Source organism: Chelmon rostratus, chromosome 23, assembly GCF_017976325.1.
Source record: "Chelmon rostratus isolate fCheRos1 chromosome 23, fCheRos1.pri, whole genome shotgun sequence".
Taxonomy (NCBI): Eukaryota; Metazoa; Chordata; class Actinopteri; order Chaetodontiformes; family Chaetodontidae; genus Chelmon; species Chelmon rostratus.
The window spans coordinates 4,000,499-4,026,720 of record NC_055680.1 but is presented as its reverse complement, the minus strand read 5'-3'; the positions used below and the strand labels follow the sequence as shown (position 1 = coordinate 4,026,720).

At 39.9% G+C, this 26,222-nt stretch overlaps 1 protein-coding gene across 1 annotated transcript in view; it reads left to right on the top strand.

The window, feature by feature from the left end:
- The window catches only part of nrxn2b (neurexin 2b), a 550,653-nt gene that overhangs the window by 89,358 nt on the left and 435,073 nt on the right, over nt 1–26,222 (top strand). Inside the window, exons 3-4 of the mRNA XM_041964490.1 lie at nt 9,046–9,075; nt 9,474–9,482. Of these exons, the coding sequence (XP_041820424.1) occupies nt 9,046–9,075; nt 9,474–9,482 (39 nt within the window). The remainder of the gene's footprint in view (nt 1–9,045; nt 9,076–9,473; nt 9,483–26,222) is intronic.

The window sequence follows — 26,222 nt, the reverse complement described above, 5'->3', positions numbered from 1 at the left end:
ACTTGAGGACTTTCTTCCTTCCTTCCATCAGTGCTGCCGGTCTCTCCATCACATCTGATGTTGCAATTACAGCTTCCAACATCCCACGAAAAAGAATGACATGCATTTTGCCACCCACTCCCTACTTTCTGCTTCCCTAATGAGCAGAGTCCAGAAGTGGCAATCAGATGCATTCATTCCATGAAATTGACTGTGGAAATAGGGCGGATGGACCAGGGAACGGTTGTAGGATGCATCTGCGGTGCTGGCAGTTGAAGATTAGGAAGAGGAGAGGAAGGACAGATGGAGAGAGGACACCAGATCTCAGTGAGGACTAATGATTACTTTTGACCTCATAAATGAAAGGAAAATAGAGGTCAGACCTAGAATTTATTGGTTCTCCCAAGATGAACCCAGCATGGTTCTTCCAGGCCAGAAACTCAAAACATTTGGTACCTGGAAAAAATGCAGACAATGAAGCGACAGACGGACAACAATTCAAGTTTAAATTGAGCAGAGACACTCTTGGCCATGAGGAGGCTATGTTCGCTATGTTACACATTTAGCTTTTAGTGCTGGTGGAGCCCATCCTTTGAAGTGAATGTATTGGTGTTTTGTATAAGAGTCAGTAGAACACAGTAGCTCCTCAGAGCATCTTTAGTCTGCCTTGTGCAAATTAGCGTAAGTGGAGAAATCATCAACATCCCCTCTGTGTGTTAGCTTCGATGGCTAAATCCTGAAATCCACCCAAATTCTCAGGCTCAACATATGGAGGTCCAATTTATTTATGAACTGTTTAATTAAGATGGAACGGCAACTGTTCAGATCTCTACTCCTCACCAATCTCCAACACGCTCTGATTTGTTTGTGCAGACACATCCCACGACATATTAGCCGTATTTTAATGAACAAAATGTGTGAGTCAAAGTGATTCACCCAGCGTTATGCAGCTAATTAGGAGATGTGGAGGAGCTTAATATCTTGATATGAGATATTTCCCATTGTAAGACTTAACTGTGATCTCCCCAAATACAAAATAGACATATATTAAGCCCATACACAACAGTCAAAGTGTGTGCAGTGTGGGTAAGCCCTTGCTGAATAAAAACAGAAATGTTACTTTGACATGTGTTTATATCTTTAAAGTGTATTTATGAAGATGTTGTGTAGTGTCTTTATCTGTATGCTGCTATGTTTACATTGGTGTGTTTCTTTGTTGAAGTGGCTTTAAAATGAATCAAATTTTGAGTATGTTAGGACAGGGCTTACATTAATTCCAGAACACCAAAGCAATGGTGCAAGTTGGAGCCAAAATCAAGACAAGAATGTTTTGGATTATCTGTCATGGCAGCACTGGTTTGAATACTCTGTCTCTGCAAACTTTGGCATCTGCAGTCTTAATTATGTGCTGTGGCTCTGTCTAATTGTGACTTTGAATCGTAAATCATGTCATTTGACAGGTTTTGAAACAACTTTGTGCACAGCTCCTGACAGATGATGGCTGTTGTTGCTGTGTAAAGTGGAGAGTGACCATAAAGATTTAATGCTTCACTCGCTCAGCTTAAGTGCCTCGCCTGGGGTCAACAGTTCCCCGTGGAATTTCCAAGGAAATGAAATGCATGTGCATACATACACATGCACACACACACGCACAGACACTCACTCACTCAGAAGAGAATTCTCAATTGCTGTAAAAGGAGTATATTTTTTATGCAGCTACCTTGAGAATCTAGGGCATTCTGCCAGAAACCAAACACACCAAGCCAAGAAAAAAACATTCACTTAGACTTTTTTGCTACACTCAATGCATAAATACTAAAAAATAGAAGTCTACATAGTTTACTACATAAATTTCACCAGATATTCACAAGTGAACGAGTAATCTCCGAAGTCAATATGACACCATACAATACTACTCACTAGCATAAAGTCTGTGTACTGTGTGTACATTAATCTACATCATTAACACACACACATAGACAGAAGCAGAACAAATATTTCATATCAGTCATAACATGTGAAACAATGTGAAAATTGTATTGTGGCGTCCTACTGTGAAGATTTTTGAATTGCCTACTCACCACCTGCGTATTGCCTTGAATACACAGCCAGTGTACCATTTTGCTTCATTGTTGCTGAAATACAGCAATGCCTTTTGCTTCAAATTCAAGCTTTGCTCTCTTCACATCGCTGTAGTAAGTGGTCGGTTGTGAGGCAACAGACCGTGTTGCATAGTAGTCATAGGGCTGCGGTGCATACTGTAACATTCAAGATATGCGGCCCTGCAGGCTCTGGCTGCAGGATAAGTCTGTAGGGAGGGACCTGAGTAGTACTGTGATATCTAATGGACCCTGTACTCTATAAAACACAGCGATTGCCACAAGAGCAAAATGCTGCAGCCAACATGGAGGTGTTTAAACTAATATTCCTCCCTAAATGTGTGTTGAGTCACTCAACGCCTGTAAGTTTGGGTGTGTCTGGTAAAAACTGGTAGTTTCATCATTCATAGAGAAAAGCAGCTGTGGTCAGCTAGACTTCACCTTGTCTTCAGTGTTTATTTGCAGAGCTATAAAAAATTCTGAAACCACTCCTGCATTTTGTTAATTCTCAACACTTGAAGATCTCACAGCCAAAACATGATTTAGTACACTGCTTCTATTGGTAGCTTGCACAGTTAGTTGTTTGTTTGTCACTCTGACTGTATTTATTACACCCCAGCTACACTAACTGCATTTACTTATTTGTCATGATGACAAGAGTGGACTAGTAACTACACCACGATTTTACTTTTGCAGAAATATACCGGAAAATCACTAAATGGCCACTAGATGTTGTGTCAAACTCATTTCAATGTCATTACTGTTTCCCAACTTCTTTTTGGTGTCTTGTGGTGAATTTGAACACTGGACTTTTGTTTCCAGTAGTTGACTAATGCACTGACTAATGCAATGGACTGCTCCTGTACAGGCACTCCGAAGGAACACTTACTCAGTTTGTGTACTGAAATAAGCTTAACCTATTGTCCATATAAGGTCCAACCAATCAAAGCTTCTCCAGCCTTTGCTTAGCTATTCGATTAAGGGTCAGTGCAGACGGCATGTGATTGACAAGGCTCTATCTCAGCATGCCAGATACAGGTTCTTGCCAGCTCAGGCGACTTTCTTGTATTGAAACAGTTATAACAACTAAAGCTATTCTTCACTAGGGGAGAAACAAACTGTTCGACAAGGAATGAACAGCCTCCTCTTGTGTAGTACAGCAACTACATTAGACCGCAACCGTCCAGTCAGAGGAGAGAATGTAAATTGCTTCCTCTGTGCAACATACTCCCAGAGCTACAGCTTCATGAGATGAGACTGCCTTCTGCTTTGTGTCTGCATGTGTGTTTTTTTTTATCGTTTATTAAAATTACAGTGAGCTGCAGTCTATGACTTTACGCTGTCAGTAAGCCGCAGTGGACCCAGAGAGCAAGATTTTCACTTGATTTCATTTGATGTTAAAATATAGAACATGTCTTTTCCTTTTGAAACTGGGGAAAGCTCTAAGTTAATAATTTAAAGCACTGAAAGACATGGAAGCCTTTAACACCAATCTATAACTCTGCAAGATTGCAGAGGTCTTCTTAGCCTCTTACCTCCCACAATCTCTTCCTGTCTCTCTCATAGAATAGATATCCACAATGAATTATTAAAGCACTATTAAATCCTGCTACAGTTTCTATATTACTTAAGCTGTGCAAAGACACTATGCATTATAGATCAGCCTACTGAGATGAATATTATTCACTTTCAATCAGAACCATTTTCCAACTTCTTTTGAGCAGATGTTTTCACAAATTGCTCTGGTTTGTTTCTGAGGCCTCAAAGGGCCATGCCTGTGCTTTTTGGCAATGAGAGACGTACAGTGATGATGACGCTGTGAAACTTTATCTGTGCCCGGGCCTAGTAAACGCCAGTGATTTGTGGATGTGTCAAACGTTTTGGATATTGCGCAGTTTTATATCTCATGCCAAGGAGTGCACCAAAGCAATAAGCTGCACATAAAACCATTTATTGTTCTTATTTTATACTTCATGACTTTTATACACTTCAATAGTTCGTGCATTTTGGTAATGCTCACTCCCACTAAAGTCATCAAAGGCATTGTCCTCAGCCATATGTTTTAGCCGCTGATGTGTGACTACCATTTTGAGATCAGCAAGTAAAGAAGAGGCTTATGTGTCAGTATGGCATGTGCTTTCAGGAAGCAAGTAAAGTGCGGTGGCCATATGCTGATGAGGGTCCGTGGAGGAGGATGCTATTTAACATGCTGTCCCAGCACCGCAGGGGGCTTGAGAAGCAAACACATTCTTCCCTCTGACTTAGTGTATGTGTCCACCTGATGAACGAGGGACAGAGGAAGTGAGACGAAAAGAAGCGCGGAAGGGCTTGAAAGGGATAATGATGATGACTCCCATTTTTCTCTGTCCCCTCCAATTGTGTGTTGCTGCTGCTGTCCTGAGACCCAGCACATCTGTTCATGTGTGTATATGTGTGCGGGACGATGAGGCTCATCATAATCAGTGAACGTTGTGACAGATTAATATCTTCCAAGGTCATTCAAGAACATGCTGTACCTGTTGAATGCTGTTTACAAAACAAACATATTACTTTAACAATTCTGTCTTTTTTTTTTTTTTTTTTTTTTTTTTTTTTATCTTCACCTTGTCCAAACCTGATCTGCTTGTCCAAGCAAGCTGTCACAACAACTGGTGGTCCATGAATTGTGAAGTTTGCACATGAAATACATTAATACATTTGGCTAAATGCGAGTGTAGTGTATTCATATCAATGAACCCATACCCATAGATATAACCCTGTTATAGTTATTTTCATTTTCTATACGGTCCAGTAGTGTACAGATAATTCACCAGTTTCTTCATTTTAGTCCAGTTATCCAGGATGAGTAGATAATTAAGACAGCTTCTGCTCAGCTCTACGAAAAGCCCCCTCCTTTGAAGTGAGTAATTGTACCGTAATGTGCAATGTATTTTTTTGTTGTTGTTGAAATAGAAAGAATACTGTTCAGGAACTGGTGTTGAAGTCAAGGTATCAGTATTGGTTTTGACATTTTCTCTACGATACCCAGCCCCACTGGCATTTTAGCCACCAACTGCCATTTGATTGAAAGCAGTATTTGCAAAACAATAGTGGCTTGTGATCATCAGACCTGAAAGACAAGCAGAAGAAAGTGGCAGATGAGGAAGAGAGAGCACAAGGCGGCTGCAGCTGGCTGATGGAGGATGCATGTGGAGATGGGGAGCGAAGACAAGGTGGAATAACAGGGAAAACAGAGGGAAAAAGGAGTGGCCCAGATAACACGTAAGCGTGTCTCCTCCTAATGGCAGAATTATGACCCTACTCCATCTGCCACTCAATCATAACCAGCCAATTGGAGCTGCTCTCCAATCGGTGCTGGTTCCCTTATGCACTTCCATCTGTACTCAGTGCAGAATTAAGGATGTAATCAAATGCTCCAATGTCAAGGAGATGAGGAGAGTCATAGCTTTGTCTTGGATTTTGTCATGTTCCCAGTATGTGTAGCAAGGTACTGCTTGTGGCTGTGGTAACTCCAGTTGTGCTCCAGTAATAATGCACAAGGGATATTAAGAGATCAAGCTTTTCCTTATGTCTGTTGTGTTCAGATGTCTTACAGTGATCAGTAATTCAAATATTTCGGTCATGCGGCCCCTTCACTTACCCAAACCATTTGCTTGTGAAAGACAGCTGGCTGTATGTGTTTGTGGCTTTTGTGGCTTTCTGTTTTAGGAGAAATGCATGAAAAGAAAAGTTTTTCATTTTGCACAGATCAAATCAGAACTTTCTAATTTCCTGATACGAAAAAAAAAAAAATCTCCTTTTGATTGATTTTTGGCTTTTCTTTGCCAGTATGCCACACAGCTGTCTGTAAATCTGTTAACCCTGGCTTTGAAGATGCCACTTGACACCTTTTCCTCAGTGCAGGTTTTCTTACCTTCCCTTCTTCACCTTTTCTCGTCTTCCTCTGCCATAAAATTGTGCCACTGTCTCTTGCCTGCCTGAGGTGGATGAGGCCAGGGTGGGGGTTGAGGGTAGTTGAATGATTTGGTATGCAGCGACAGCACCATTCTGTTTCATTGCAGGAGCCTTCGCCTTATCTCCTTAATGGATTATGAGCAAGGGAACAAAAACAGAGGGAGGCAGAGTGAGAATGATTGGACTCCCTGCCAAGGGCCGGCAGGAAACGGACTGCAGCCAGATAAATAAAACACTCTGCCTGTACATTTCCTCTGCCTCTGAATCACAGATGTTATTAAGAAACAGGACAATAGGAACAGCTTGTAGTCAAGAGTCATTTGAGCTTCTGTAGTCTTTGCATTCTGATTTACCTGCTTGCTGCTGGTGGTATAGATGTGTCAGCTAGTCTCTTAGGCTGGGGTTGTGTGTTAATTTGTTTTTTGAGGCATTAGAGACTATCTTTTTCTTGTTTGTCTACAAGAAAAAGCCAACGGCAACTGCATGTTTAAGTAACCGTAGCTGTCAAGCCGCTCCAGCCCGTGGTCCAAATGTCAATGCTTGGACATCTCAGAGACAAACCTCACTATGTTTGCTGTGTATGGTGAAAGCTGACGTTTTGGTGTAGCTGGCTCTCCTTTTTGCTGCCATTAGAGTTTTGAAATCAGTATTTTAGCATGTCCCTGATTCAAGAGGATAAGTGAAAGGCTGTGTTGAATCATCATAGCTCTGTGTTTGAATGATTACCAGGCCTCCAGACTGCAACTATTTTTTGAGTGTCTGATTTGAAGTTGCACATAGGTGCTTCGCTCCAGCTTTTAGACGTACACATGCACAAGTTTAAATGTCTCAAGTTGGGACTGGGAGAGGAAGTCTTTGTCCAGATCCGTTATTTAGATATCCACTGGCTAGACTGGAAGCCAATCATTAGTATTTGTAGTGAATAATAAATAATTTGCCATAGCAATGCCTGGTTGATGTTCTGCACCATTGAGTTTTATATTATGTAATCTGTGGTTAGGTGATACAAAAATGATAAAAGCATTATTTGGTTAGTTAGCTCTAAATGTCTCATATGGATTAGTCAGACTGGCTTCAGTGGCTATGCTAACAATAGCCATGTTTGCTTACACTAGCTCTAATATTAGCTTTTGAAACATCAGCAACGATATATGTAATTACTTTAATTTAAAAGCATCACACATATCCCAACAGTAGAACCAATGACCAAACATTCCTCTATTCATGGTGCTGCATTGCGCTACATTGTCAATAATTGGAACGTGACCATGTATAATTCTTTATGTGGGTCTGGGGGTAAAAAAAAGACTGTGACCAAATCATGTGTTGGTGGGACCAACTGGGGGAGTTGGTAGCACTGGTGCAACCAGTGGCAAACAACGTATGTATCTCAAGCATCAAGACAAAAATTCCAATTCTGTGTCATGCTTAATGGCTGATTCTAGTGCTGAATATTCACTACAGCCATCTGTTACGTGATGATGTGAATGATGATGATATTCCAGGAGTAAATCACAGCACTTCAAGGCTGCAACGCTGCATTTCCTTGATGCTGAAGGGTTGTTTAGATTGAGCTGTGTGCTGGTATTGCCAAGAGTCTTGTGTTTGAAACGGTATTGATCAAGAAAAAGCAGGTTGGCTTGAAAAGATTTGACCTTTTGGGGCTTTAAGTCCAATAGGCATAATGTTGTTGATATTCTGTGCTGCCTGGGGTTAAATTCAATTTTCTTTAGCCATTCAGCTTATTTTGGACTAAGCCTTGCTTTAGGCCATAGTTAAGACTGTGTTTCATGTTTCTTCTAGTTCCATTTTTCTGTTGAGGTTTGCTTTCAAGAACTCCAAGACATGCTAGTGTATATTTACCCTTGCAAGCGATGATGTTTGAACAGATATTTTGCTATCATCTTTCCTCCTGTCAGGCATTATTTCCCAGATGATCCCTCTATAGTAGCCTTCCCAGACAGGTGCTGTATGGAGGCAGAATATACTATTATATACGGTGACAGCTATTGTTATGTATGTTGTTGTGGTTGTAAATATGTAAACACTGTAAACACTATCTCTGGTGATTTAGTTTAAGAAATGACCTTTGATAGATGGGAATCGTTCTGCCCGTTGCTGCTTTTAATGGCACTTTTGATTGTGTGGATGCTGTTTCCGTGGGGATGATTGTGCTGTGACTGGATTGGCTACAGTTGTGTTTAACCAGAAGGCGGAGGTAATTTGGCAGTGACTGTTAAGTCCCACCTGCTTGGTTTTGAGAAGTCACAAAGTAGTTTGTTACGAACTGTCATGATATTATGAAGTTTTTCTGTATGTGTGGATTGTCACAGTATGTGAAATGGTTTCCTCTCATTCAGAAGTTACTGAATGTTACTTTACCACTATTGTTAACCAACAACAACAAGATCTCATTGATGTGAACTGTGAGCACAATAGGCTACTGTAAGCAAAATACATATTTTGGGCTGCTGTTGTGATGTTGTGTACACTCACATCTTTGTTGGAATAATCTTTGCTTTGGTTTTTACAGGCAACACAAAGCATTTTATGCTGTAGCGGTTTTCCAGGTTTATCTCTGACCCTCTCTGTGTGAGAGCTCACGTTCTTTTTCCGTGATTTGAGTACAGTAGGAGACGAGGAATCCAGTTTAAGCCTTTTCTGCCAAACAGTTCTCTGTGTGTTCCATAAGTACTCCAGAGGAAAAAAAAGCATTTGTGAGAGCAATAGCCTTCGGGGGTTGCGCCAAATGAAAATGCTTTTTTTTCTAAACCCCTCACACCTCACTCAAGAAGTGTTTGCTTGTTTTCTGTTACTATTCGCTCTCTCTCTCTCTCTATCTCTCTTTCTCGTTTTTTACCTTTGATTTGAACTCTGACATCCAAGTCTGCCCCAGGATGTCTGTCACAAACTGCAGTCCAACGTTGTGACAATGCTTTTTTTCTTCCCGTGCCTTTTATGACCTTCTTTTCTTCCTCTTTCTGTTCTTTTTTTCTGTTTTTTCCCTTTCAAGGTCTGGCGCACCTGACGTTAAACGACCAAGGTATGGGTTCATTCCTTTTTATTTTGGTTCTGTTTTTTTAGAGGAATTGACTCAGCCTCTTTGCCCCCAACCCGTCAAAACTGCCGCTTTCCCTCACAATTTCCTCCTCTGCTTTTTACCTTCTCTTGGTGCCATCTCCCTCCATTTCTTCCCAAATCCTCCCTTGTCTTTTTAACCCTTTGCAACATCCTCCCCTGTTGCTGTTCCCTTCTTCCTCTCCTTCCTCATCTCCTATTTTTTTTTTGGTTATTACTCCTGCTTCTCCTCCCTCTCCTTGCCGCCATGTCTTTGTGCCTCTGTGACCTCCACCAATGTGTGTCCCACCCCCTGTCCTGTCCTATGGCTCACGTCCTGGACCTTCACCTCTGACCACCTTTGACCCCGACGACCTGACCCAGGGGCTGAAGGTAACACTTTTCTGCTATCCCTTCTGCTTGGGTTTAAACAATGAATAAATAAGGAGAAGAAAAAAAAAAGAAAAACTGCTGATTCTATTGGAAATGTGTTTGCTGGTCAAAGTTATGAAAAGCAAAATGTGTCCCATTCACTTAACACTTCAAGGTGAAAGTGTTATCGAATGTGCAGAGTTTCTCATCACCACTCTGCTGACATTCCCATTGTTTGGCATTCAGATTTTTTAAAGGGCTACAATTCAAGTTCTGATTTAACCTCAAATTATATGTGTTAGACTTCCTTTTTATGAGAAAATGTGTTTGCAATTGTTTTGTTGTTGCTATGAACACTGGATGTTATTTGTGATGCTATTTTGTGTATCTTACACCACAGCTGTCTATGCTCTGCCACACTTATCTCTGTCCCTCACTCATTCTTCTCTGTTTTTGACCTTTTGTGCATTTGAAATATTTTTCAAAGGAGGTGTTTAAATAATGAACAACAGATTTTTTATGTGAAAATTTGATTCATTTTGTGTGCTCCTGCAGCCAAAATGCATTTTAAACTACACACCGTGCTCCAGTCTGACTATTGACTATCCCTCACAGTCATGGTCTCCTCATTCTCTGACCTTTTGCTGCCTCTGGCCTCCCAGTGAGGACTGTCCATAGAAAAAAGCGTTAAAGCAAAGTTCACAAGCGAGAAAGGAAGTGAACAAGTGCAGTAGCCAGTGAATGTTCTGACCTTTACTGGTGTGGAGAGAGCTTCTCCTCTTCTATCATCGGTGATTCACACAGAACATACCCTTTCAATTGACTCAGCCCTTAACTCTGTTTCACTGATTACATTTGTTTTCCAATCATCTCAAGATCCTCAACACTTTTGGGAAAGCTCAGATTTCTCTGGCACATTCAGAAAGTGACTTGTCGTAGTTTTAAAAGACCGCTCCTGTTTAAGCATTCGTCACCTTACTCAACACATGGTGTGGAAAGTATTTTTGTTCGTTTGAAGATTTTCAGCTTCACAAAAGTGGAGGGAAATATGAAGTTAATATTAGGGTGAGGGCTGTAGTTCCACGACAGGCTCTATTTGGTGAGCAAACCCAGTAGCAGAAAGAGGCCAGCAATGGCGTACCCACAGGGGACTCACACAGCTGTGCAGATGTATTGGCAATCGCTTGTTGTTGGGCTGATGGTGGCTGATTGGAAATTTTTTTACATATCGGCCAACCCTAGTTTATATTTAAACATTCAGTACCCTTTATCCTTAATTCTGATTGTAGGCTAAATAGACCTTAATTACTGCTGTGAAAAAAATAGATAAATGCAGCAGTGAAATCACAGATCAGTCAGTCATTATCCCCCCTATGTGTTAGGAAAGTTAGCCAGACACCTATAGTTTTTGTACATTCGTTTTAAGAGTAGTGATGTATGGAGGCTGACGTTTATTTTGCAAGGTTATGAATCAACAGGCCATAAATTGTACATTATCATAACCCATGCATCACTTAAATATGTCTTCTACTTTGGATAAAGGTACTTACCACTAACACTACATAATCACATTAGAAGCGAAACTATTCCTACACATTCTCAAAAAAAGTCATGCTTTCCTTTGGTATGATACAGTAAAATTATCAAGAGTTTCAGACTTGAATTTAATCATGGAGTTTTAAGATGACCATTTACTGTAGGGTATGAACACCAACCTGAAAATATCCAAAAAAGTAACAAACAGACATTGGTTAGATCAAGCGGTGCAACCCTAAAGAACTGCTGAACCTCTGAAGTACCTATTGTAAGAGCTGAGTTAGCTTGCACTGATCAATCAGATCAATCATCTGATCATATAATTGAATGAAGTAGCCAATAAGCCAAACCTAATCCTGTGGCATGTATCACAGAAATAATGTAAAGTGTCTAATAAAAGTTGAGAGAAATATGAGTCAGTCGCCAGTAAAAAAACAACAATCCCCACTATAGGACTGAATTACTCACAGGTACAATGAAGTCAGCTTGTTATTCAATGATTTATGTTAAAGTATGAAAATTGAGATAATCTTTATTATTCCGGTCTTAACTGATTTTACAGAGTTAGCATAATTTTTAATGCACTGTTTTAAAGAAATATGCTTGAATGTTTTTTATTTATATATATATATATATACGCATATTTTAAACCCCAGCTGTGCTCCAGAGCTCATCCCAGGAGTGGGATGCGTAAAATGGTTCCTCTCAGTTGCACAATACCCACTTTTTAACGATCATCGAGCAAGATGTTTACCAGTTCATTGCTCCGATACGGCTCAGCACAAAGGCGGAATATATATATATTTTTTATCCCCAGCAGACATTTGCAGCCACCAGCAGATGAATCATAACCATAATCCCTTCATTTCTATGCAGCCTTTACTCTGCCACTATATAGCATCTCCCACAACCTGTTGCCATTTAGCTCTGATCCCTGTCTGTAGTTCATCCCAAACTGGGAAGACTATTTATTCCAGTCACTCACCAACAGCAAGATGAGCACACATCAAGATAATAGAAAATACCAGAAGAAGGGGAAATCTTACATTAGAGCATCTGTTGCATCTGCTGTATGCCTGTCCATCCTGCATTCAATAGATGCAGGATGGGCATCTCATCTGAGACACACCTTGATCTCAACATCTGACATTCATGCTCCAATCCACCATGTAAAGGGCATAGTTGTGCTTTTCCTGCCAGCTTGGCACCCACAAGCAGCAGGATCTAAACTTGAAAGGTAGCTGAAACAGAAAATGTCCTAACTTGAAGGGGGTTGGGATTGTGGAAGATAAGGTGAGAAAAAAAAGTTGTAGAGAATAAATGGAATCCAGCACATGCTCTGCTGAGCTGCTTTCATGTGCATACCACTGACTGCAACTCCCTGTCCTCTCTCTCGTGTTCATTATTGTCTCAAAAACGGTTGTGTAATAAAAAGCATAGGCCGCAGGCATTCAGTGGAGGTCTAACACATAATTCTGTTTGGAGATAGAATAGAACAGTTTTTTTTTTTTCATCATCAGGACTAACCTGTGCTAGTTAAATAAAGGCTACGCAATGAAAACAAAAATCACAAGTAAATAACCAATGGATGTTTATGGATACCTCATTGTTAGAGTTCAAAGAAAGGTAGCTGATTGTGCTAGTTTAATCAAACAATACCTAGACAGCCTTTTATATAGATCACCCTGTGGCCAGAATAGTCTTTGTTCCCAGTAGAGAAAAAAAATCAATAAATCTATTTGGTAAAGACAAGAAAGTGAGACGTTGGTGAATTATATGATTTTTACTGAACGACATCTCTCAGCTCAGGCATCAACTTTCCTAAAATCTGTGTTTCTGCGCACATGCATGTGTCTGTGTATGTCAGCATAGCCATGGTTTCAATAAAGCAAAAATGTTTTAGTCAGTGTTAACAATCAGAGGCAGGTGCCTCAGCCATCACATAACCAGGCCAAGAAAATCGATGTCAGTCTCCTCTCAAGCCCAAGGCTGTCCTTCACAGCTGCAGGAAGGACAAACCCGAGGCTTCACTCACTGCTGATCTCTATCTGCCTGTCTGTAAGACTGCTGCCAACCCAACACCTCTGGCCACATGCTTGGAAAGCAACAGATTGCATTTAACAATAAAAAAATCATTGTTATTTATGAAGAGATTTGACAGACATGAACTCTCTCAACATTAATTATCACCAACCAAAGCAATTGCAGTAGGCTACTTTTTTGGATAAATGTCATCCTAAGTGTTTACGTCTGAAGAATAAATTGCGCTATAAGATCATAAGAGCATACTCTCTCTGCCACTACGCTTCACCACACACACTTAATTTTGAAATAACATTATTCATGTCAGCTATCGTTTCATTGGAGAAATAAAGGCAAATTCCCAAACAAAAATATGGGTAAAACCAATGCATTTAATTTTTATTGCTCAAAAAATGTACAAATGTATAAAGGGGCTATTGCAAGGTTATCCTGAAAGCAGTGCACTATTGACTGTGACCAGATGTGTTTGTGATTAACTTTGCAACTTTGGAGCAATGGTCACCAACATTCACCAAGGTGGAAAATGGGGCAGAACTTGAGGCTCGTCTTGAGCTACTAATTCTTATTTTAATATTTTACAGTTTGGGAGTTATAAGCCAAAACATGAATATAGTTGGTATTCCATCACAATACTGGGAATAATTTTCTTCTCTCAATAGAACAATGCTAGGACAACATATGCACACACCTTGACCTCATGTACAGTTTTGTCCAGTTTGGTACAGGTTTTATACTATCAAAGAAATAGTAATTATGCAGGAGCACTCTCAAAATAATTTAACCGGAGGCTAGAGATGACAGTCCTGAGGGTATGTGCACACATATGCATATTTTGAATATATAATGTATTTATTTTATCTTTCAAATTTACAGACATGGACTGCAAAGCCATCCAAAATAATAATCACGTTCGGCTTTATGCTCTGAAGTTGACTACATCTGACGGCCTAAAATGCATTGAAATTCCATTGAATCTGTTTTTAGCTGTTGTTAGCCAAAAATATGGAATTGCAGGCTAATCCTGAGTTGTAAGTTGTGTTCAAACTGTCTAACTACAAACTAAATATGAGATCTAAACATCATGAACTATGAAATACTTATCCCTGACTCAGTTAGACAAGGCGTATATACACTATACTTTTGCACAACCAGGGTTTTAACCATGAGGAGTGTAAACCAACGTAAAATTAGCAAAATCAGGCTTTAATGGAAGTGGCCTCATTGTAATTAACTTTGTTATTGCATTGACCACAATAGGAAGAGAACCCAATGATAGCGTAATTGTTATATGTAATAGATTATATATTGTACGCTGTGGTCTTTCCACTCCTGCTGCACACGAACTGAGGCTGTGAGTACAATATCAAACAGTACTGATCTGGTGTATATGTGTAAGTATCAGTCTCTAAAGTCAATATATAGTAATATCAGCTTTCCATGTTATTATGCAGTTTATATTGTACTAAATGTAGCCTATTTTCCTTGGCCCAGTCGACTCCAAGGTATTCACATGTCACTCTAAACAGCTGCCCTCAAGGTGTTTCAGCTTTAACAAACTAATTAATGGTCCCTTAAATAAATGAAACTGCCGTTTCTTATAATAGAAAAAATGTGCAAGTTAATGACTCTAAATCGCTAACATTTCCAGCCCCTTGGTTTTGAAATTGCAGACGCTTTGCCCCACGGACCATTTGGTTTCTATTTGAATACAGTCCCCCACAGCCACCTCCTCTTTTGGAGAGGCCAGCACGATGCATACTGGGAATCAAATTAACCAGGCCCTGGGAGCCTGTCTCTCTTGGCAGGTTTAATGTAGATCTCCTTGGAGATAGTGGAGGGAAAATGAAGGGAATATCCAGCCTGATCTGTATCTAACCTCGAATGTAATAGACTAGGTCCAGGTCAAGATAACCATCTCTGTCTGAGCTCACTGAGGCTAGTTTATGAAGTCCATCTGCCACTGTGTTTGGTCTGAGCTATTTAAACACAGTGAGAAGTACAGTGAAGCCCAGCACATGTGTGAAACCAACAGGAATTAATGCTTCAGACTTTATGCTTTTTATGTATCATTGATGTATCAGACCAAAACTTGCCTTTAATTAAAACTTTAATGTCAGCCTTTTAGTATTGTTCTCATTCCACGAATATGAAACCTTCTAATTAGGTTTGCAAATTATCTTTACTCCAACACTTGCCTATGTCTTTTATGTGACATTTTAATAGGAATTGACACAAGTGTATATGACTTAATGCAGAGTGTGACATCATTTTATCATGGATTATTTGGGCTTAATATTTTAAATGCTACTTCAGCATCTTTTCTAAATTGCAAGGCAAACACCAAACTCTAAAATGCTTCCAAAAAAATAGTTTCAGTTGGTCCTTGCGCTGAGAACTCAGTGTGTTACAAATGATTTTCCATCTCAGGCTCTAGTTGTGCATATCCAGTTCTGTGTCTCAAGCAACTGAAGTCGAAAGAGATTCACCTAAAAATCACCAGTGTAAGGTGAACTGTTATTAATTGCATGTTGATGGGTTCCTGGGAGCACCCACTTTCATTTCAACTTGACCTCTGCATGTGTACATGTACAAGCAATACACACACATACACACACACATAGTGAAATAACCCTTATTAATTGGCTCTGGCATGTTAGTAGAGATTAAAAAGGGATTCCAGCAGTTTAAAAAAAAGTGTTTTGTTTTGTTTTTTTTAAATGACAGAGCAGTGGGAATAATGGTATAAATACAAAAGACCATAGTTGGTTCAATAGTAAACCTTGAGAAAAATGTGCTGGAGTGTTAGCTTGTAGGCAGCAATAAATTAACTGTTGAGGTGACATTAGACAAACATATTATTGACAACAAATATCTATATAATGTACTGAACATTCAGAATATTCAAATTATGTTCTGTGTCTTTTTGATTCATGACCTAAAATATTGATCCTTTTTCTACCACCACAGTAATGGCTACATTCTGTCACTCTAGCACTTTATGGCAAAGGCGCTGACAAAGAATCAATAGAAATGTCTGGCTGTAAAATGATGCATTCACCAAACAAATAACTGTGTTTAAAAATGAATAGTACATAACTGAAACATATAGTGGATCCTTATATCCAATAAGTATCTCATCTGACACCACTGAGATCATCATATATACAGTAAATGCACCTCGGTGGTGCTGTCCGTTATCTGAGGAGGTCTTCTCTCACATTCTCCCAAGTGTTAAAATTCTGTCAGATGACGGAGGTTTCCTGCAATTTGAATGCAGCAGCATGATTTAAACTGATGTGATAAGTTGTCATTGTGAAACAACTAATCGATTAGCTCGATTAAAGTCGACTGTAAAAATCCTTGGCAACAAATTTCATCACTGATTAATCGGATGCAGGTTCTAATTTAAAGACAAGTGGAACAGACAGACACGCCATCCATCTGTTTTCTCTCAGCCTCTGGCCCCCTGAAAAAAAAAGCGATTTTAAAGCTAGCTCTCCTGATATAGGTATTTTAGACCTACCGCTTGATAAAGCTAACTCCCAACATAGCTAGCTATAAGCTAACGCCCCTGAAAGAATCTCGATCCACCACAAAACGGAGATAAAACAGATGGAAGGTATTTCTGTCCATTGCATTTGTTTTTAAATTAACCTGTAATCACAAACCCGCCAGTACGACCAGAATTACTATTCTAATGAAGGTTTAAATGTAATCTTGCATGATTGTAAACAAGGTTTACGGTGATGCAAAATAATTCATAAAGCATGGTTTCATCCACTTAAAATGTCGCCCTTATTGCGCATCCCAATGGATGATCATTTGGAATTTTTCAGTGACCTCGTCTACCTTGTTCAGCAGCCTGGGCATGGTGGGCTGTCTGGCTTGAAGCCTGCAAGGCTACTGCAGAGACATTAGGCCAGGATGACAGAAGTCCTCACACAGGCAGCAATTTCTCCTGACACAGCAGCAGGCTAAAATGGATGGAGCTCTACAGCAGCCTGAATCTGCTGCACATAGTCCTGCATACAGGGAAAAGCCTGAGATGAGTAGATCTGTGACTATGAGGCCCCTTATGTGTGTCAGTGCTACTGTACTATATCATCAGAATGTCGTGTCTTCGACTCTTAAACAAAGTAAGAATACAAAAAAAGGTATGAAAACATGCAACGCTCAAAAGATAGAAAGAATAAAATCTGTTTTGGACTGTTAATATTCTTGCTTCATGAAGCAGATATGAAAGAGGTCTTGTCCAAGTTTCCCCCTGAAGCCATATAAAGATATATGTACAAGGTTACTTAATGATAGTGATAGGCTGTGACACTATCAATCAAATAATATCAGAAATATAGGAATCCATAGTTAAGGTCAATAATGTACGGGTTAATCTCTGTTAATGGCCTAATCGCAATCATGAGGGTGGTGCTGATCGACAGGGCTGGGCTGAGGCTACCCTGTGTGACCTTCAGCGGGTCCCTTGGGTGAAGCCCATGACAGTGCGAGGTGTGTGACAGTCCCGGTCCGTCTGCCGCTCGCTCCGAGATTGATCGGGGGCCTGCGTTGTGTTTTCCAGGCCAGTCACACTTCGTTATTGGCAGCCAAACTTAGAGGAACTGACAGGGCACATCATACACACAGCGAACTCCCACTTCACTAGGGAATGGACGCACTCTGCTGCTGACATGTATGCACGCACACAACAAATCGGGGTTGCTGCTTGACCCATAACAAGACTCAATCCAAGTGCTAATCAGTAAAATCATGGTATCATGTGTTTAACTTTGTTTTTATTTCACCTTGAAAAAAAACTTTTCTATTAAAAGGGGACTTAACCCTGGCAGGTGTCCAAGTGCAGTGGCAGTGAAATGCTAAAATGTGTGAAATCACAATCACAGCAATTTAGGTTTTCATTAATTTTACAATAGCAATATAGTTGTAGACTTTATGACAGCTTCACACTGGTATAGCATCTCTCTGTCTGTGCATCTGGACTGAGCAGTTATTTCTGTGACTGAGAAAAATTTAAGACAGACTTGACTTTTTGTTTCAGGCTGATCCATGCGAATAGATATGCAGGATCTAGGGAGCCAAAATCGAGCTGAAACAATGCTTCGAAGCTTTAGCTGGACACAGCTGCAGAGTTGAGTCCTTGTTCTTTTTAGTATTATATTTCAGCACATGTTTGCACTGTCAACACTACACGAAATAACAATATCTTTTAGAGCTGTCAGTTATATTTGAGTTATATCCCAGACTCTCCTCAGTGAGGACAAATGCATCTTTCTGATGCTAATATCGTCTTTGCATCATTCTTGTTCATTTCCTCCGGTTAAAATGCAAAACCTAGTCCAAATTGGGCAAGCCATTAAACATCACACAAATTGCTTGGAAGGCTGGGTGGGTTATGTCCCGCAACATAATGTTTCATGTGCTCTGAGTCTGATCTAATCTCAAAAGCACACGTTTAGAACATTATTGAAAAGACAAACAAAACAAAATTGAAATACAAGGGAAATACAATGGGGATTTTAATTGGGCTAGAGTAAAGTTCAACCACTCCAAATCTGTTACATATGAACAGTGAGAGGGACAGAACAGGTAAACAGATCTGGGGCTGTGAATGTCATCAATGATTACAGGTTTTCAGAATAAAAAAAACAAAACACAATCTTGTCTGTAGACCCATATGGTGTGTAAGGACTTTACACTAAAACATTTTACTCCAAGTAACCACGTCATTACTCAGACGCTTCAATTTATAAACCAACAAACAAACACAAACAAAACTGGGACCATATTAAATTGAGACGTAGCATTAACTGAGTGGTCTGTAGTTGAAATGATGGCATGACTTGCCACCTCAAGACCCTCACAGACCTTGTGAAAAAAGTATTTAAGGTAGGCGTGATAAACTCAAGCTTGAAATGTAATTATGTGATTGGATGGCATATTTTATATCTTCACATTCATTCAGAAAACCATTTTGATGAAGAAAATATGGTGACAGTGGTGAAAAATATGACAGGGTCATCATCTTTTTCAGCTTCCAAATCAGAAACCAATATAAAATCATAAACAAGTGATTGTGACTGGCATGTTTACTGTTTCAACCATACTGTGTATTATAAAAGAAAAGACCTGTTGAGCACAGGTGACATTTGTAGGATACAGGACCGAAGAATGAAGCAAATGGTGCACAAATCACAATTAATCATGCAGTCATTTCACTCTGAAGTTAAATGCATCCCAAGTTAAGATGATATTTTAATGCCTTAACAAACATTAGTATGTTATTAGCTCACAGGTACATACTTAAAAATAGTTACAATGATTCGATAATTTAACAACAACCTAGCTCGACTAGAAATAGTGCAACCCATAGGAGAAACACAGAATGAAGGACCTGACATTGGACTCCTGCCCTCGTCTTCTTGTTAACTGACCCTGGGGTCAGGAGTAAATCCAACCTAGAGAAGGACATTACTTACCATTAAATTAAATTTTGTCTGTGGATAAATCATCCAGCTATGCACTCTTTTGTTAAGTTTCTAGGTAGTCTGTAGGTACTCTGTTCTGCTAATACCACACTACAGCTGACCTCCCACTCCTGCGGTGAGCACTGACCTCCTGCCTGCCTGTGCAGGGCCTAAGAGGCGGGGAAGAGATTACATTGTGGAGTTCAGTTGTCCGTCTGGACTTACTGAAGATTGCTTGTTGCATCACTCCTTGAGAGTTCTTTGTAATGCTCTGTTGATTGCACGGAATAAGTAGAAGCATGTTATTGATCATAGGTGCAGTTCTGCTCGAGTGCACCGGAGTGACGCTCCGCCAGTTTTTTCCTCCAACTGAGGAAATAGAATATTCACAGTTCACAAAATCCAGTTGAAACTCATATTCATCATCACTAAAGCTATGTCATGTAAGAGAGCCAATAAATACAAATGTCCTATTGACATTTAAGGTGTCATGATTGATTCACAACATCAAGTCAAGCAATGATAACATGCAAGGAAACATTCCACCTTAAAAGTGGCTGGTAGCTGCCGGTAGCCTTTGAGTGGCACAGTGAAAGAAATTACTTTTCCTCCAGTCTATAACTATTGAAGACAGGAAGGCAGCAAAACAACCTTTCATTCATTCTTCTGATGGTTTTTTTTTATGTTTTATTTTTGTCATGTATTTGCAAAAGAACATCACAAATCCAGTCTGTTAAACCTTCCTTACTTAAAATTACTTAAACAATGCCTGCAGGTAGTGAATGCTTAGTTACATTTTTATAGCCTGGCCTGCTAGATAAGTGTGACCTCTGCCTGCACTGCAGCTTTTCCTTGGAATGAATGTTTTAATTGGCTCGGCACAAGTAAGTAAATGAGATCATTCAAAGAGCAAACTTCCTGTGTTAATTCGCCTGTGTTGCTTAATGCCACACTGATTACAACTGACCACATCCATGGTATTGCCTAATACTACTAAGCTACATGTTTAGCTGACCATCGCCATATCACATTCGCAACATGATCAGTTATAGTTGATTAATGTATGCAAACTTGCCACTGTAGGAACAGCAGTTCCTAGGCCACATAACCTTTGAAACAAGCAACGACTTTACCGTGCACATGAAAACATCGCACCAGTAACCCGATAATAAAATTTTCTATTACGAACAACAACATTTCCTAAATGATGTTTATAAAATCAAACATGCATTTCTAACAAGGGTAGATAGTTCAGGCAGTTACTGACTGAGTTACAGATTTTCAGAGGAAACTAAATATATTGATAACTATTGACCCATTATTGGATGGAGGCCATTAACGCTTTGAATCCAGTGTTGGCATTGGCTCAGAGCAGTCGAGTGAATTCAGTAATTCTGAATGTAGCTGCCTTCTCACCCCTTTTCTTAATAGTGTAAACCTTTAACCCCAATGTTTCAATAGCATGACCGTATTGTGCTATCTCATTTAAAAAAAAACAAAAAAAAAAAACAAAAAACAAAACAAAACAACTTTTGTAGTCCATATTTAGAAGGGAGCCAAATTGAATTTCACCCAAGGGGCATTAATCTTAGGGCTGTGTGGTCAGAGGCTGGAAATTGGATCCAGGTCATGTTTTTACATGTTGTAATTAAGGTCACCAGGGGCAAGAGAGGGAGAAAATGTAATTGGGGAGGAGGGTGGTAGAGTACATTAGATGGAGTAGGAGATGGAGGAAGGATGGAAGAGGAAGTGTAGAAGTGGGAGTGAGTGAGTAAGGCTGTTGGGATGAGCAGTAAAAGTCAATATAGGGCAATGATAGAGATGGAAGAAGGAAAAGATGAGAGCAAACAGTAAAAGTGTCCACGAAAAGAAAGAAGAGAGAGAACAATGCATGTTTACAGACCAGGTGAAGAAGTGAGGGCTGGGGGAACTCTATGAAAGGGGCACGAGGAAGGGAAATCGGATGACTGCAACATTTTCACGGGGTATCACCTCACCAAAGGCGTTTTGCTATTACAAGCAAGGGCCAATGATTACAGAGACTTTCAAATGTGAGAGAAATACAGCTCCTCTCTTCCTTTTCTCTTCCTGCTTGCGTCCTTCTGTCCGTTTCTGTTTCCATCTTCCTCTTGTCATCTTTTGCTTTCTCTCTATCTCTGTGTTTCTGGCCGTCTCCCTTTCTCTGTTCTCGTCTGCTCCCCAGAGAGACAAAATCAGGCGGTGAGGGGAAACTGATGAAGACAGGGATATGTGGAAATAGAGAAAGGAGGGGGGGGATGGAGAGATGAGGCCCATCAGGAGATGAGTGTAACAAGAGTAGAATGATAATGACCACTGAGCCGTTGCTTTCCACTGCTCTGTCTCTCCACAGTTGTAGTGTCACAGGGAAAAATCTGCAGAGCATGCATGTACTGTAATGTCTAATCTAGTTCCTGCCTACACGTTGTCTCTATAGTCTCCTACTCAGTTCAACAATACAGAAGCCGTTATAAAACCCTTGAGGGACCAGGAACTCCCAACAATTACCACAGGGAACATCAAAGGGATCGCATACCCATAGAATTAATCATCCCCTTCTATAACACACATACACACTTATTGAGCAGAAGCAGCCGTGCTTCGTGTCTTATTTCTACAGTCTTAGCATTGTTCGATTGCACAAAGCTCATGAACACTCGCTCTGTGATAAAAGCATTTCAGGCGATGAGTTTAGAGAGCCAAGAGTTAAAACCACGCTCTAGTACCACATTCCCTCTAATGTTCTCTAAGCATTTAAATGTAGACTGCAGCAAAATTGAAAGCTGAATAAGTAAATTTTAGGCCGCATATTTAATGGTCTTTTCAGGAAAAAAAAGAGAAGCTCTGGCTGGCTGACTGGAATGAAATGTAATGAACAAAAATAATCAGTCCCTCTTTCACAGTTTCTCTCCCTCTGTCCTGGGGAAAATTATATTTCTGCATTTAGTAAATAAAAAGAAAGAAGGGAGCGCTAATCTCTTTGGTGGGAGAGGAGGACGGACTAATGAAACATGTTGACACATGTATTAGAGGCTGCCATAATTGAATAAGGGGATTTGGTAGAACATTATTAAGATATGTGGGGATTTAAAACGGTAGAGAACAGAGGCAAGGCCAGCTGAGTCAAACCAGCGCCTGGAAGCATCTTCTTCAAGTTGTCTTGGCAGAAAGAGAGCCTCAGTCCTGCCTTTCTTTAGTTTTAAAGCAAGCTGTTATTGGCTTTCAGCAGAAGCATAAGTTATATATTTTGTCATCATGCATATCAGTAACACAGCACTAAGCGAGACAACCAAGAGGATCCTGAATATCTCCCTGCACCACAGTGCAGCAGTGGGTGGCTTACGCTCAGTCCAGTTCATCAAAATACAATTCCTGGACGGTAATATTTTTAAGCCGGGAATGAAAAGGCCCATGTCTTTCTAGACCCTTTGCCAAATGATGCCACTGTTTTTTATCAATTTATAATGCCCACAGTAATGATAATGGGTTCCAATCTCTAAATCTTATTACACACAGGTGAGGCCTGATGGTCCATCTTGCTTAGTATGTACGGAGTTATATGTTGACAGTGCAGTGTTTTATACTGTGTTTCTCTCAGTTGATTACATGCAAGGGTGGACCTCAACTCTTTAATGGCTTCTTGCCAGTCATCCTCAAGATATATAATATAATATATATTCATATATGCCAAGATCTCTCTCCCATTTCTGTGTGATGCTTGTGATATCACTTGGGCTGAGAGAGTATAACAATGCGTAAAAGTAAAATCAATAAGGCAGTCTAGTTAAACTCTTAGAGCCGACAAAATGGCAGATCTGGAGAAAACCATAAGAAATGGTAGGGATACTTAACTGTGACTGTAGTTGCTGAAAAGTCAGTGAACTGTCAAGGTGAAAGTCCCCAATCACACATGCCCCATTGTCATGCCACAAGTCAAAAATAGCGTAGACCTGGAGGAAGATCCTCGTTCTTTACAAGAGGGGTCAGAAATGAAACATAACTTCCTCTACCCAGATGTTTGCAGATTTCCTGCCATATCCTGATTGTGCTGTATATTATCAGATTGAGTCCTGCCTTTGTATGCCCCTATTTCATGCTTATCTTCTCTTTACCTAAAAATATGTCTTTGTAAGCCACAGCTGGTATCTCTTGTTCAGTCAGATTTTCTAGATGGCCATGACAGCCTCCTTATAGTTTGATGGTTTCATTTACAACTTTGCAATCTATGAAATCTTGTATGTTAGAATGTTCACGTTATATACAGATGCCATTTGTAGCAATGGCAACACCTATCCAAACAAAACATAGAAGAAATGGTCAAAACAATATGAATATGCTTTCCCTGTGAGTAAAGAAATATAATCATTTGAAAATTAATTGTTCAGCCTACTGTAGAGGATCAAAGTGCCACCAAGATAAAAAAGAGGATGCTATGCTGATGTTGGCTTTAGTATTAAGGCTAGAATAATGGTTTCAGCTTCTGCTGTTTGAAAGCAGAATAATGATATCACTGCTTTGAAACACAGTAGAATGCTGAAAGTGGTCGATTCCATGCCTAATTAGGCCTAACCTTATTTTCCAAACAAAAATCATATGAAAGGTAGATGACAGAGCGTGTTACACTCATATGACTAAAGAAAGTTTTGTGTCGGGCAAGGATAATGGCTAGAAAGCTGGTCTGCCAACAGGAGGTGGCAAATCATCATTTTAAAGCTAAATATAAAGTGTTCTCTTAAACAGTGAGCAAGTGCTGCAACTGGAGGAAGCTTAACTTACCACTGTTAGTTATTTTGCCTTTTTTCTCTCTTTGGCGTAAGAATAAATCTATTTGGATGGCAGGGACGCTACATGAGCTTGACTATCCTGGCTAAGCTGACTAGCATGCTATAGCTGACGAGCTGAGACACTGCCAAAGCTGCCCGGGTGAGCCGCTGTAGGATTTCTGTTCGGCATGTGCAAGTACCAATCGACAGAAATAGACTTCACACGTACATAATTCACACATTTCTTTGTATGATTGCACCCCGACATTATTCCAGATGTGCCATCAACGTAAATGTGATGACACATAATGACAAAAGACGAAAGATCACACGACTCCATGCTGACATGTTCCAAACACACATTAGGTGAAGTTACAGGATAAATGACTCGTCTTCAACTTGCTCGCGGTTTCCCAGCTGACCTGTCATGTAGCACACTGTGACTGTCCTTCTCCCTTGAGACTTTCAGTCATTTGGCTAATTAGTAGATATTCACACTCTTCAAAACCTTGCATCTTCCTCACCTCTTGTAATCCCTCGCTGCTTGTCACTTTGATGATTGGATATACTAAAGGTGGGAGGATTCATCTTCATGAGTTACAGGACGAGAGCTGTACGCCTAATGGCTAATGAATATCCATAATTGACCCTTGGTTGTGTACTGTGCTGGTATTTGCTAACAGCCCTGTCGACAGAATTAGTTGACATGAAATTCTATTGAACTTAACTGTGGAAATTTACATTTAAGTCTAATGATTGAAGCGGTGTCTGTTACAATTAATTGAATTAATTAACACACTGGTAAAGACTAATTAAAACAATAACTCAACTAGGAAATAATAAATCCAACAAATATGCGTTGAAAGGCTTATTGCTGTCTTTTGATGAATGATCATCAAAGGTACGAAACACTTCAATGACAAGTTAATATCACCATAAACGCTAATTATGAGGCTTGCTTCCTAAATTGCAAAAAACAAAAACAAAACAGAACATAAAATGATTACCATGCCTCTGTGGAGCATTTTATCAAAAATGCATGATTTAGAGGTGTAGAAATGTAAACAATATTAATTAAATCTGGAAAAAAAAGTAATACTTGTATATTTTGGATTATCCAAATGCAGTTAGAAACATGATGGCACAGCCCTCTAAGCAGGAAGAGAGGTAGCTCTGCATGTTGCAGGTTGTGACCTTTCCCAGCCGAAGCTGCACAGTTTTTAATTCCTCTCCAAATGTTTGAGAAATGACTCACAAGGACCTCGTCCTCCAAATGACTCCTTTCGCGGGACTGATCAAAGCTACCTATCTTATCTCCAAATGGGCTTAATTGGGCAGATGATTTGTGTAGTGAAAGGTTTTAACATATTACTGAGGCTTGGTGAACCAAAATAATTCCCCCTAGTTAAGATAAGAAGCCAGTGCCAACTGTCTGGAGTGCTTTCAGTGCATTTGCTGCGCTCTCTGCATCAAGGTGAACTGTCAAATGTGCCAGACAGCACAGTCCCTTACCAAGGTTACAGGGAATTCACAGGTTTCTTTTATAATAGAAGTGTTAACAATTCATTAGTTGGCTTTAGTACAATCTTGCATGTCCCTGCTTTTGTCACAGATACTGTATAATTCCCAATTACCGATCATGCTCTTGAATGGAAAAGAGGCAGCTTTTATCCAACAGCGCATTTTTTTTTCTTTCAATCGAAAAGGAAAGCCAGTGAAAAGTTGTCTTAGCCTCTGTGAATTAAACATTTTACATCAGGCAAAATACACTACATCGATTTTGACCCTAGCTAATTTTGAGAATTCACAGGGCAGTGGGTGGTTTTGTGCTTACCGGAGCTTACAAGCGGAGGCAATGAGGCAAGTGGAATAACATTAGAGCCCCTTGTTTGAAACTGCAATCCACGGAGCAGGTAGACGGGGTG